Source organism: Clupea harengus, chromosome 4 (genome assembly GCF_900700415.2).
Source record: "Clupea harengus chromosome 4, Ch_v2.0.2, whole genome shotgun sequence".
Classification (NCBI taxonomy): domain Eukaryota; kingdom Metazoa; phylum Chordata; class Actinopteri; order Clupeiformes; family Clupeidae; genus Clupea; species Clupea harengus.
The window spans coordinates 8,769,847-8,785,053 of NC_045155.1; the positions used below are offsets into that span (position 1 = coordinate 8,769,847).

At 46.4% G+C, this 15,207-nt stretch overlaps 1 protein-coding gene across 1 annotated transcript; it reads right to left on the reverse strand.

Moving 5' to 3' along the window:
* Nucleotides 1–8,895: 8,895 nt before the first annotated feature.
* On the reverse strand, nucleotides 8,896–15,044 carry gdi1 (GDP dissociation inhibitor 1). The gene is made up of 11 exons (XM_012834956.3): nucleotides 14,531–15,044; nucleotides 13,559–13,666; nucleotides 13,214–13,313; nucleotides 12,973–13,107; nucleotides 12,633–12,831; nucleotides 12,326–12,457; nucleotides 11,747–11,846; nucleotides 11,429–11,600; nucleotides 11,019–11,163; nucleotides 10,178–10,232; nucleotides 8,896–9,822 (listed from the first exon to the last, which is right to left on the reverse strand). The coding sequence occupies exons 1-11, from the start codon at nucleotides 14,573–14,575 to the stop codon at nucleotides 9,670–9,672; spliced, it is 1,344 nt and encodes a 447-aa protein (XP_012690410.1). The 5' UTR covers nucleotides 14,576–15,044; the 3' UTR covers nucleotides 8,896–9,669.
* Nucleotides 15,045–15,207: the final 163 nt, after the last annotated feature.

The following is a 15,207-nucleotide window of genomic DNA, read 5'->3' on the forward strand; positions in this document are numbered from 1 at the left end:
CTCTCACACACACTACAGTTTACCAAGGCAGGTGGCCAAAACACACACATCACACACACACACTCGCATACAACACACACATATAAGCACATATGTAATGTTGTGTAGATGTGATTGGTGTATAGTGTGCACAGCAATGTGTAATGATACATGTGGAGTGTGTTTTCTGTGTAAGATTGTCTGTGTGTGTGTGTGTGTGAGAGAGAGAGAGAGAGGTTCCATAACTTTGTTTTTGGGTTTAAGGCTTTTCTGCCGAGTGCACATGGCAAAGTACAGAAAGTGGCCCATCTCTCTCTGTCTTTGTCTTTCTCTCTCTCTCTCGCTCTCTCTCGCTCTGTGTGTGTGTGTTTGAGTGCTTTGGTTTAAGTGCATTTTCAGTAGGAAAATGTGTGTGTATATGTGTTTGTGTGTTTGTGTGTGTGTTTGTGTGTGTTCAAGTGTTCAATTGCACTCCCTTGCGGATGCACACATAGATAGTTACAGACACCACGGGCGCATAGTTGGTCTTATTATACTACTTTCTAGTCCGCTAGAGTCTGTTTGGAGCCTGGAGTTGGTGCCCTTGTAGCGTAGTGGCCGAGGGTACGCAGACGTCAAGCACAGAGCCTCGCATACACCCTCTAATGACGAAATTTACATCAGACTTGGACCCTAGCAGACTCTCACATACTCATTTTGCTGAAAGTATAACACTGGCGTAAGGGAGTCTGTAGGTGGGGAAATATGAGTGGTTCCGAGCTCATAGCAGGCCCACGCACAGATGAACTTGTGTTACACCCATGCGTGTGTATGAATATATAAATGAGGATATTTATGGGTAGCTACGTAGTGTGACCATGGAATAATTATGTTATATCTGTAGTTTGTTTCTCTCTCTCTCTCTCTCACTCACTCTCTTTGTATGTGTGAATATGTGTGTATGTATTTGTGTGTGTTTATGTGTGTGTTTGTGTAAGTAAAGGAGGGGAATAGGTGGGATCCCATTCCAGTAGTCATGTTTTTTGAGGGAAATGACTTTTCCCGCTCACCTCTCCTTCAACCCACCCTAACATGCATGCACAAACACATGCCCACACCCACAAACATACACGCATATGCAAAACACACACACACACACACACATACATACACGCACATGCAAAGCACACACATAGACAAATATACACGCATCTGCAAAGCACACACACACAAAAACACGCCACGCACAATAGTAAGATTAAGTACGATTTTGGTTTCATTCTGGTTAATGTCAGCGTATTAACAGTACTTCCGAAAGTGTCTTTTATCACATGTAAATACACTCCTCTGGACTTTCTCAAAGGGTGTGAGGCAAATTCCATTGCCATCTGTAGAAGAAATTGCAGACAAATGCAGAAAACCTTTGCAGGGCATCTAGAGTACTTTTTAAAAAGTTGAACCAGTGTTTGTACATTTTATTCCTGCTGCTAGTTGGAGAAAACTGTACGCCAGAGTCACTGACCAAATTCAAAGTGTAACGGGCTGGTACACCCTGCTAATAGGGAAGAAAAGCTTTCACACGTAAGACATTGCCATCTAACCTGCCAAAAGACACCAGTTAGTGTGGCGACAAGCTTCTATCAGTGTCAGCTGGGCTGTTGGTGGGGTTTGCAAGGTTTTTGCATGCCTTTTAGGTAGTTAGCTTACTAGTTTTGAAACAGAACTCTGTATTGCTGCTTTAAGAAAATCCGTATCCCGACACCATTTTGTGGGCATTTTTCCATCATTTTACTGCAAACATGATGGCATTGTCATTTACTGACTCACAACCCATTACTGAATGGAGAGAGACCTGTGTTGCATGTCTGCAGAAATAGGTTGATACACAGACAGCAGTTGACACAATATTGCTTTTGTTCTTTTGACGTAACTGTACAATTCAAGTAATTTGGTTATATGAATGTAGTTTTACTCTCTCTCTCTCTCTCTCTCTCTCTCTCTCTCTCTCTCTCTCTCTCTCTCTCTCTGATGAGTGTACAGTTGAGCCTTCAGGGAAAAGTATCTAATTGTGTGTTTCCAGCACATCGAATGGCAAGGAGTATGTTGCCCAGGTAACAGAGCGCACAGCTGCCAGGAAGATCTACGACGCAGCAAAGAAGCAGGGCAAGACAGCAGGCCTGGTGGCCACCAAGTACGTGAGATTCACATGACTGTAGTCACATGACTACATCATCGTACACATCTTACATATAAGCACCATTTCACACACGCAGATGCCTTATTGTAAATCATAGATGGGTGCACTTGACCTCCTGTGTGTGCTGTGCAAGTGTACAAACATATATTTGTTTGTGTAATACTCTGTGTGTGTGTGTGTGTGTGTGTGTGTGTGTGTGTGTGTGTGTGTGTGTGTGTGTGTGTGTGTGTATCTAGAGAGAGGGAGATGGAGAAGTTCCGGATGGCGGTCAGTGTGCCGCCTGGAGCACGCATGTCCTTTACCCTGGTGTACGAGGAGCTGTTGTCACGGCGACTGGGGCGTTATGAACTGGCCCTGGGGTTGCATCTGGGCCAGCCGGTGCAGAACCTGACACTGGACGTCAGCATCAGTGAGCCTAGCGGAATCAGCTTCGTCAAAGCCCTGCCACTGCGTACCAGCCGACTGCTCACCAAGACAGGTCTCGATATATATATACACACAGACATGCATAGACAAACACACACATACACACTGATTGATCTCTAAGAGAAGGGTCATATTTCTCAGAAGTATGTATACTACACACACACACACACACCTGCGATCTCACAGCGTTCCCTTCTTGCGTTTACCAGGTGATGGCGAGCCCCCAACCTCCACACAGGTGCAGCAGAGCTCCCACTGTGCCCGTGTTCGCTACAGCCCCTCCTCCCAGCAGCAGCTGAGCGCGGCCCCCAAAGGCCTTAATGCTGACTTCATCATCCATTATGACAGCGAGCACAAGGACCTGATGGGAGACATCCAGGTGCTCTTTCGATCTCTCACACACAAACATGCATACAAATGCTCACAATACAGAAACAAACACACTGCTTCATCACTTTTGGTCATAGCTGCTCGTTATGGATTAAGGAATAGTGTATGACCTTTTTGCTGTTTGGGAAAAACAGGCTCTATGTAACTAAAGTCGAAATGTTATGACTGTCTGTCTGGCTACTTAAATAGTTATCTTCCCATATAACAACTGTCTGTGGCACAGGCCTGCAAGCGATATGTTTTGCATCAGTGTAACGTGCCTCTACCTCCCACAGGTGCATGATGGGTATTTTGTCCATTATTTTGCCCCCCGTGACCTCCCCGTGGTGCCCAAAGACGTTATATTTGTCATTGACATCAGTGGCTCAATGATCGGCACCAAGATGAAGCAGGTATTACTCTACTCTACCAGCTGCTATTGAGATGTGTCTGTGTATTGGGCCGGGAGGGCTGATGAGCTCTGGTGTGTCGTGTCTGTGTGTGTTAGACGAAGCAGGCCATGTTCACCATCCTGGCGGAGCTGAGGGAGGGGGACTTCTTCAACATCATCACCTTCTCTGACAAAGTCCAAACCTGGAAGAGGGGACGCACCGTCCAGGCCACGCGTCACAACATCCGCGATGCCAAAGAGTTCATCAGGAAGACCAGTGCTGAGGGCTGTGAGTCCAGATTTTTGAAGTGGTGGAAAATTCCCATGTAGGAATAGCCACAGAAAAAAACAACACCTAGGGACAATCATGAATTTTTAGATGTAAAATTGTACAATGTAGAATACAGAATTAAAGGATTATCATGGTACACACTTACTCATACACACTCTCTCTCTCTCTCTCTCACACACACACACACACACACACACACACACATGCACATGCACATGCACACACACACACACATGCACACACACACACACACACTCTCATACACACACACACACACACACTCTCATACACACACACACACACACACACACACGCACACACTCACACACACACTCACACACACACACACACACAATCACTCAGCATACAATTTGTTATACATTTTTGATTCACTGTGCACCCACATTTTTTACACACATTACACTTTCTGTCCATCTTCCTCTGTATTTCTACCTCTGTCCTTCTCTCTCTCTTTAGGGACCAACATCAATGCAGCACTCCTGTCTGCTGCTCAGCTGTTGAACCCCTCCTCGCCCGCTCCTCCCTCCCGTTCCTCTCCTTCCTCCCGCCGCGTGCCTCTCGTCATCTTCCTCACCGACGGCGAGGCCACAATCGGCGTGACGGCCGGTGACACCATTCTCCGCAACGCGCAGACCGCCCTGGGCTCTGCCACGCTCTTTGGCCTGGCGTTCGGTGACGACGCCGACTACCCGCTGATGCGCCGCCTTTCGCTGGAGAACCGCGGCGTGGCGCGCATGGTGCACGAGGACGCCGACGCGGCCCTGCAGCTGACAGGCTTCTACCGGGAGGTGGCCAGCCCTCTGCTGTCCGACGTGCAGCTGGCCTACCTGGAGCCCCAAGCCTCCCAGCTCACCCGCACCCTCTTCCCGCATTACTTCCAGGGCTCGGAGCTGGTGGTGGTGGGGCGGCTGAAGCGGGGCGCCAAGCAGCTGAAGGTGGCGCTGTCTGCAAGCGGCGCCAAGCAAAAGATGCGCGTGGAGCGAGAGCTCCAGCCTCCTCCGCCCGCGGACAGGGCTGGCCCCACTTGCCAGGATGTGGGGCCCAGCGGGGCGAGCTTCATCCGGAGGCTATGGGCATACTTCACCATCAAGGAGCTGCTGCTGGCGCGCGCTAACAGCAGCGAGGTGGGCATGCAGAGGCTGCTCACAGAGAAGGCCACCAACCTCTCGCTGGCCTACAACTTCGTCACGCCTGTCACCTCGCTGGTTGTAGTCAAACCGGATGTGGATGACACCCCCAAGCCCAAACCAACTGTGGCATCATCCTCATCCTCCACCTCTGCTACATCCAGCACGACCTCTGCTTCTACCACAACAACACAGAGTCCCGTGAGCCGCACTTCCAGCCCCGCTCCCAAAGCTGCAGGGCCCCCGTCCAGCAGGCAGCCTCGCCCGACCCTGACTCTGCACCCCCGTCCTCAGCCGCCCCCGGGGCTCCATACCACCGGCCGCCCCTCGGCTCCCGCTGCACCCCCTGCAGCTCCCCCGTCCGCACCCCCCTCGCTTCGGAGGACCACCACTCTCCCCACCACCCCTGCCCTCTCCAGCAAGCCCACCAGCGCCCCTCTCACTTCCTTAAAAACGACCCCACCCTCCAGCACCTCCACCCCTGACAAGAGCACAGCTGCTCCCAGCTCTGCTCCTGTCTCCACCAAAGACTCGGCCACTTTGGGGCCTGACGAGGGCACCATGGCCGACGTAGACCCCCAGCAACCACCCGCAGCTGAGCCCTCGCCCTCGGAGAACTCCCCCGACAACGACATCAACATCGCCACACTGGTGGCTGCCACCTTCATGCCAATGCCAGGGGTCACGGATGCCCCCAAACCGTGGGAGGCCGTGGGACTGTTAGGTAGGAGACTGACTCCTCTGATCATCCATCAATCCAATTGAGTATATGTGTGTATCCTCAAGTATGACTGTGATCTGTGTGTTTTTATCTGTATGGGGTTGTGAATGAGCTTCTTAAGATAGAGACATGTCAGCCCTATGTCTGCAGAGATTAATAAAAAGAAATATAGACTGACGTGACCGTGTTTCCTCTCTCCACCAGATGTCTCCACTGCCATCCAGGTGCAGGAGAAAGGTGAATTCCCTAGCACTCTATAATATCAAAAATGAAATACAGGGAACTGCTGAGGTTAGTTGATCAACTGCATTAATGTGTGTCCAACTTTTCTATTCTCTCCAATTGCAGATATTGACCAGGTCAAAGGTAAGCAACCCTCACCACCCAAACACACTCGCACAGCAATAACATAGGAAATCTTGTAAGGAAATGTAGTAATTGTTCACCTTTTTATCTATTTTACAGATTATGAAGCTACCTATGACTATGATTATGACTACGACCACCACCATGAAATTGCCTTTGAGTCTTGTAAGTAACCAATACAGCCCTACATTTGCAGAAGAACTGTAGCATGGGACTAGACTTTCCACTTTATGTTTGTACCAGAGCTGTGTTGTAAGGCCAGAGGAATTTTGTAACATTAAACTTCAACACTACATTTCCACATTTCTATGCTGTATTTGTAGTTGAACTCTAACTGTAGCTGTGCTATGTCAATGCACACTTGAAACCTGACTGTATAAATCTGTGTTTGCTTAGCTGCTTGAGTGAAATATACCTGTGAATGAATGGTGTAACTTCCTGAACAAAACTCTCTCTGTTTCCTGTGTGTTAGGGGACGAGAACTCCTCTCTGGGTGAGTGTGTGTGAGATGTGGTCGCTTTCCTGCTGTGCCCCCCATTCATTGCTCTGCTGTTTACTCATCAAACACACACACACACACACATGCACACATACATGCACATAGCTCATAGCTTACATGCAACACACAAAAAATTGTACAGCTCACTAAAGCAGCTATGTAGCTGATCACTAATCAATAACATACTGATGAATGAGACAAAATTAGTAAATCTATTGAACTAGGTAGTAATTTCTTGCATACTGTTGATTTTTCTATATATGTATGTGAAGTATATTGTGTTAAAGTGCACTATTATAGCATATTGGGTTAAAGTGCACTATTATAGCATATTCTTGTGGAAATGTAATGTTGATAGTCGCTCAATCACACTTGTATTGACTAATCCACAGAAAGCCCAACTACGCTCAGCTCTGTCAGAGTATTCTCGTCCTCAGGTAAAATACACACATACACACACACATATATTCCCACAATCATATAATCAGAAGCGCGTGTGTGTTGGAAGTCAGACTGATGCTTGGGGTGTCTGTGGTCTTTGTTCCATGCTGCTGCAGTGGATGGAGATCCCCACTTTGTGGTGCAGCTGCCAAAACTCCAGCAGAATCTGTGTTTCACCATTGATGGGAATCCCAGTGATGTGCTGCGACTAGTGGAGGACCCAGAGAAAGGTATGAGTACACACACACATACACACACACACACACACACACACACACACACACACACACACACACACACATACACAAACACACACACCCTATGTTGGAGTGAGCAAAGCTATGTTAGGTTATGCTGTGTTCAATTTTTCCATTCAGACATTATTGTGGATGCTCGTCTTTTCCTGGCGCCCTCGAAGCAGGGTGTGGAGGACCGCACGCGCACCTACTTTGACCAGATCACCATGACAGCAGCAGGCTTCTTAATCACCATGACACTGGATGCTGTCATGATCGAAAAGGAGGAGCTTGTGGTCCTGCCGACCAATCAGTCAGGTTCTGTAACAAGGCTGGGCCTTAAAGTTGTCATGGACATCCATGAGGGATGTTGGGTGGAGCTGGGCGGAGATGTGCGTTTCCTGGTTCTTTTTCATCGCTACCATCACCCCAGCTACTTGCAGATGCCACACCTGGGCTTCTACATCGCTGAAGGGCGGGGCCTCTCCTCCCGCACGCAAGGGCTGCTGGGTAATAACTCTTTGGTTTGCTTGTCATTCACTTACCCTAGTGAGTAAAAAGAACTACATACACATCAGACCCTTTCATCAGACAATTAGCAGGAATAGGCGGGGATGGTGTTTAATCCATGTTTTTGTCTTTTGCCTCATGTATCTTTGTCTTTCTCCCTGTAACCCCATGCAATGCTCTCTTACCTCTTACACTCAGGCCAGTTCCAGCAAATGCATCTTGAGGTGGTTCCGCTGGGGAATGAGGACCCAGACGCATACCAGCGGAGGAACCCGAGGCCGGGAGCAGTGCATGGCGGGGCGCAGGGGGAGCCCCTGGGCCTCCTGAAGCAGGGGGACATGCTGCTGGCCGTCTCCCTGCAGGACAAGCAGCTGAAGGACTGGGTGGGGAGGCGCCACGCCGCCCAGTGCTGGGTGCTGCCCAAGCCGCAGGTGGAGAGGCTGCTGGGACACCCCTACGACAGCTATGTGGTGGAGCACGTGTAAGGACCCGCATCCGTCAGAGCTGAGGCGCCACGAGCTCAGAAGGGGGGGGGGGGGGGGGTTTGTGCACCAAAACGAATCGTATTGAAGGACGCTTGGACGTTACAGTGCTCATGGACACTTATCCTGCTCACACAGCCTTACATACAACACTATGTATCCACTCTTCCATGGCCAAAGAAAAGAAAGCCAGAGACAGAGAGAGAGGGGATGAAGATGATTCTTAGAAAGTCTTTATGGCACAAGAAGAGGGGGTTCAAGTATTAGCGATGACATGGAAGTACTTGGGTTGGGTCTGATGGGTTATGGAGGTCTTGTCCACTGCCGTGGAAGGAACCTCTGCTCCCAAAGAAGCTCCCACTTATCAAATTAGCAGATTCCTCAACGGCATGTTGTACATCTCCACCTCTTCATAGGCTAACTGTTTGGATTTGTAGTGTAACGGTTATTGACCAGGTTTGCATAAATGTGTATATGTATATGTATGTTCTCAAGGAAACAAAGATAATATAATTATAATTTCCAACAGATCAATCTTAGACAGCCCTCTTAGCACAGGTGGCTGCTCATATCTTATACCCAAAGATCACAGCTCCACTCCAAAAAGACAGACACCCCTTACCAAATCTCTTTGTAACATTTAACATTTATAAAAGTTTTGTTTCCATGTCCATTATTTTATTAATTATGTTTCTATGTTCAGTTTATTTCATTACTTCACAGGATACTAGCAATTATTTAAAAACTAACACAAGAAGAGACTAATGTCTGTCTAATCTTGTGTACGAACTCAAAGTGGACACTCAGAGATTAATGACTCATAAACAACAGAAGAATAAATAGCACAGCGTACAAAGTACTATTTTAACGGTTTAATTTAAATAAATAAACGTATTGAGGAAAGACAATATAGTGGTGAAGAGAGACTTCCCTAACATGTGTCAGTTAGGCCTGTCAAGTTAGAACAATTACTTATAGCTCCAAACAAAACAAGTCATCACTATCATTACTCCAAGGTGAGTTGTGAAAGAGATTAAAGAACAATTCTGAGGCCACATAGTTCCACAGGAAACATTTAAAAAGGAAGTGCTTGTTTGTGTTAGGCAATGACAGACACATCAATGCTAAATGCATGTATGAAGCAAGGCCAGCAAGTAGTAAGTGGTTCAAATACCAAATAAAAAGGGAAAACTTGCATATCGTGTTTTAAAAGCAGTGATGAACCAAAAGAGTCCCCCTGACTGCACAAGCGCAACCCTCTCTAACACAAACACACACAACACACAAACACATTCTCACTCACACACACACAGAGGCAGAAGGAGGGCAGCGGGTAGCAGACCGGATGGTGTAGTGAGTGTGGTCACCAATGGCTGATCCATTGTATAGGTGCAGTGTGTGAGACAAGTGTGAGACGAGCAGTCTGATGAAATGTGCCTAAGGGAAGAGGGGGGGCACTGATATCGCTAATCCTTCTAGAACATTCCATCTCGTCATTCAAACAGAAACCCGGTCCTGCCGACCACAGCTTTCATGGAATCTCATAATGACCTGAATCTCTCCCTTCCCTCCAACCCTTCTATGGCGATTCAGCCTGCACCATAACCCCCCACCCCCTTCGGCCCCTCCTATCTTACGGCTCATCTTCACCGAACACATCTTTTTGTTTACGCTTCATGTTCTCAAAGTCAAAGTCGGTGCCCGTCATGCGCTTGTAGATGTCCTTGATGTCGTTGCAGGTGGTCTCAAAGTGGGTAGTGGCGTCATAAGCCCGAGAAGCAAAGATCTGGCAAGCAAAGACATGAAAGATTCTTCTGTAATATCACACCTCAGGCACTAATGTTATAATAACATCTGCTCTTTTAACTTAGATATAACACACTCTTTTCATCTCTACATTTACATATGGTCTATGGTGTATATTTACACACTGGTCTCCTGGGAGTTATCAACAGTATTAGCTTAAATAGCTTGAATACTTTATCTCATCATTACACCAGGTCACTTAACATTACATCTCTGCAGCCTCCTGTAAAATAACTGTTAGATCTGCTTTTGAATTATCATTTTTTTTAAATAACTTTGTATTGAATAACTTGTGTGGAAGCTGGGTTTATTGTGTCTTTCTTGCCCAAACCCACCTGGCTTTCGGTTCCATCATCAGTAGGCTCATATAGATCACTGATGGCCACAAACCTGTAAACACACACACACACACACACACGGACACAAACTATAGTTGTTACCGGAGGATGGTAAGGAGGACAGTACTGTTACTATCTCAAGTCTGGCAATGACGCTCACAACAAAAGTCTAGGGTTTTACAAGTAGTCCAAACCGAAGTCCCTAACCTAACCTGAATGTGTGCATTAGATGTGTTGGGCAGTATGTAAGAAGCTAAGTGGATAAATTACCAAGGGGGCGCCAGCTTACCTCCAGGGCCCTGGCCCAACACAAGCAGTGTGCAAACTTTCAGCATCCCAGCTCAAAAGGGGAAAAATCCCCCAAAACAAAACACAAACTAAATGTTCCCAACGCAAAAGATGTCCAAAAGGGACAAAGGCTCCAGATCGCGACTGGGATAACTTGCACTCAATGGCCGACCTTGCAATCGTACCACAGAATCCTCTGCCATACACCTTGCCTCAGGGCGTTACCTAGCTAGCCCAACAGGTAAACAATAAGCAAGCTGGTGCCCCCTTGTGGATGAGGTGTGTCTGAGAAGGCATACTGTCCAAACTACAGTGCAAACCGATTTCAGACACACCCTTACAGTACAAATATATTTTTGTATAAACTCTTCAAAAATAAGATATAGCATGTGAGTGTGAAAACAGTGTGTGAGTGTGAGTGTGAGTGTGAGTGTGTGTGTGTGTGTGTGTGTGTGTGTGTGTGTATATATGAGTGTGTGTGTGTATATATGAGTGTGTGTGTGTGTCTGCATGTGGGAACGCAAGAGACTGCGAGTGTCAGGGCACTGACTTCTCGTCTATGGGCTTGATCAACTCCAGTGCCGGCTCCACCTCGGCCTCAGGGGAGTCGGTCTCCACAGTGGTGCTGACGATGGCGATGTACTTCCCCTGAGCGGCCACGTTATGGGCGTACGAGATCATGCACACGTAGATATCTGTAGGGGGGGGATCAGACACACACACACACACACCCACCCACACACACACACACACGGTGTACATAAACATACATAAAGATCTGAAGAAAACCAAACCCTGCACCTTATCTCAACCACGCCATGCTATTCAGTGGACATGCATGGTGCAAGTTCTTAAGTCTTCCGTCCACCACATAATGCTCACACTACATCTGGTGACTGGAACCCTGTGATCAGAGACCACTGCTAGTCCAGAGCCCTGACCCAGTCGTGTGCTGCCCACCTGAGGAGCGGTTGAGCTGGTTCTGGGGGATGATGATCTGGCAGGAGTTGGCATCGTTGGTGCTCTCGATGGGATGGCTTAGGATGCAGATGACCCGGATCACCTGGCCCACCTTCTTGACGCGGTCCGGGATGTAGCTGGGGTCACAGATCAGCTGCTTGCACCGTGCCACCTAGTGTCAACGTGGAGAAATGCATCAGAAAAAAACAGGATCACAATGGTAGTTGTAGAGAGTGTGTACAGCTATCGACTACACAGTGCCACCTGCAGGTGGACCAGAGTCAACACATCATCAGTGCTGTGTGAGATATTTACTACCTCTCCCTCAGATTTCACTCCCACCACATGGCCGCCTTCGATCACAATTTCCTCCACAGGTTTGTTCAGCATATAGGTTCCCCCATAGATTGCACTTAACCTGACCAGACACAGCAGAAACAGGCACTAACTTTACCAAGATATGAAATAAAGCCATTAACCTGCCCAATTGTGACTTCTCACTCAGTCCAACCTAGGTTAAACTTAAGTTAACTTAATTTTAAAGACAAAGTCGAAATATAGTTTGGTGCAATGTATGCTTCTCATTTCATATGATTTGTTTAAGCATTCATTTGAAACAAAAGTGATCTCTCAGACCATAGAGTGGGTACAGATATGGACTCCCTCCATAACGGGCATTTATTTGAAACAAAATCAAATCAAACCAAACCAATCGTGATCAAACCAAAGATATGCATTCTTCAATGCAGAACGGTATTGAGAGTCATTCATTGCCTTTTTTCAATATCAAGAACTACATACTGCACATTGTAAGCGCTGGTCAGTTAAAGGAGTATCTGTGTTTCTTTCCATCAGTTGTGTGTGTATGAGTGTTGTATTAACTTGGTGTGAGCAAACCTGGCAAAGCCCTGTGGAAGTTCTCCCAGACCGTAGAGTGGGTACAGGTAGGGACTCTTTCCATAACGGGCCAGAGACTCACTGTACAGCTTGATGCGATTTATGGTCTCCAGACATGGCTGCTCAAGGTAACTGAAAGAAAGAAAGAAAGAAAGGAAGAAAGAAAAAAAAACGATAGACTAAGATCTTCATTGTTAAAACTGTTAAGCTGACTCCACCACCGGCGGAGTAAAGGCGGAGTAAACCTAAATAATGTAGAAAAGCTGAGCATGTAATGCTAAGTGTTGCCAAGGCACCACAGCCATACTCGTCTGTTCTATAGAGAGCCAGGGCATGGCCTGTGAAGTCCACGACGTCTTGGCCCAGGTCAAACTTCTTGTACACCTCTCCCATTGTGGTGATTTTGGGATCAACCCCTTCAAAGGTTTTGGGGTCATTCTCATCAAAGCTGGCCACAAAGACAAGGAACTTCCGGAACCTTCTCTTTTCAAACATACCCATTAGATCTACAAAAAAAAACGAAGTAATTTAAGGTTGTGTACAGAATACTAAGGTGCTCCACGATAATAGTACATTAAAACAATTCAATGGATGTAAGCATATTTACATAATAGAAATGTGATGTATTTGACAATGGAGATAGTTACTTGAAGCAAGTGCCTCTGCTTCAGTTGAGGGGACTTTATAAATCTTCCCTCCCTTGTACACAAAACTGCCTTCCACCACTTTGAAATCCAGATATCTGGTCACTTCTGTATAGAGCAGCATCTTTACAAGCTGGCCTGAAATATGGACAGAGAATTTGCTTCAGACCATCATGGGACATTCATTGTTTTTGCCAGACTGTGCATTGAATGAATGTCAGACATGCAAAATAAGATGCATCACCATTCGCCATAAGAAATTTTGGGATCAGGTCCACGTTCCAGTCCCTTCCTCTCCCCATAGACTCTGGGGGGCTGTCTGGCAGGTCAAAGCGTTTGTACAGCTGAGGAGGGGGAAGAGAGGAAAAACAGCTAAATAATAGAAACAATATATACAATTCTGGCAGCGTCTGATCATTGAGCACACTCATAAATGAACTGTTGAGAGGGAAGAACTGAAGAGATGTATGACCATGCAGTTCTGTCTAGACAACAATAATGGCCAGCGCCTTATTTAAGAACAGTTTGCTGTATTACAGCAACCTAGGGAGTTGTTCTGAGCGGACAAGGTATTGGTTCACATCTGTACCTCCTCCAGAGGAGTGATTGAGGAGCTCTCTCCTCCATAGTACGGGTTCCTGTCCATGTGCAGTACCTTCTTCCCATTCACAGACATGATCCCAGAGAGGATGCACTCCTACACAACATCAGGGCAAAAAAGGACACTACATCACTCATTCATAAAACACCAGTTTCAGACTACAGGTGACACTTCAAATACTTGACAACTGCAGGGCTGTACATACAGCATCAGATAAATATGTTCAGAATACTGCCATCATCTGTTGGGAGATGACATTTACAGTCAAGGCATTTCATGTTTTCATGAACTAGTGTGTATCACTCTATTTTGATGTATGTTCAGAAGTATGGGGAGTCACTTGCACATGAAATGACCAAACGGTGTGTTTGGTCTGCCACATACATTTGTAACACAACTGCCTTTTTTAAGTAATGAAAAAATCAGCATATTAACAACTACAATAATAATACATGTATTACTTTTCATAGGCTATTGCTATTAGCCTATAGTTTACTATATTTTTGGTGTGGCTTTGGTGTGGCTACAACACATCCGAGAGAAAAACTGGGAGGGTATTCTATTCAGAGCAATGTCTACAGCCCTGTTACCTGAAGCCATTCGTTAACATGAAACCCTTTCTGAACAGCCAATTAATTTTTAATCAGGTTTAAAGCTGGCTTTGACTAATAACTAGGTCCTCTCTAAATTTGGGCGAAACCGTCTTCTCGCACGCTGTGAGAAATGGCCTGGTGTGTGGTTAGGCCACCATGACGAATGATTCTGAGATCTGGGAAAATGCTGGCTCATCATGCTCGCGCATCATTGCCGACAGTCTCCTTCCGACCGCTCCTCTTATCCCGCTGCGAGAGGCCCATTCTAGGCGGCTAACCCTATCCATAGAAGCTTTCAACGTCCAAACAATTCTGAGCGCTGATGCTCACTATGACAGTACTGTAAAATTGCAAATAGCACACTCACCGTAAGTCCAGTTCCTAGTACGATCACATCATATTCCTCATCCATGTTGGTTCCAACTCGTTGTCTTTGCAAGTTAATTCACTATGCCAAAAAAACAAAACCCTTTTGTAATACAATCTACTACTTTTGCGTATTTACTCAGTCTCTTTCCACCGAATTACTGCCAGGGAGCATCAATGTTTTATTAGGCCTTTTAAATTGATGTGACATGCATTTAGTGATGGGAGTTACCAGCGGCTGCTGAAGACACCCAAAGATGGCCCGAACCGAGGAACTATTCCAATCAATTCTGACACACTCGCGTCATAAAATAGTGCATGATAAGCACCCACCCAATCGTTCTTTTTTCTTATGACACTAGAACGTTATTCACTAGAACGTTATCATTTGTTCTCAGGAACACATAACCCTGAAGTTTCTGTACAGTAAAAAAATTAAAACAAAAAAACTCAAGCTTCACAAAATGTTTCAAATTTCACTGTTAACAGTGATATCCATCCGCCTACAGCATTGGTGATACGGCTACGAGACAGCAGCAATCACACAGGTGCGATGAGCTGAGCGGAGCGTGTTCAAGCCCGCAGCCGTCAATAGCGCTGCAATCGTTTGGTAGGTTAGACTGCTGAATAAAGTCAAGTTGTTACTAATTACTGGCTAACAACCCATACAAACCTCTG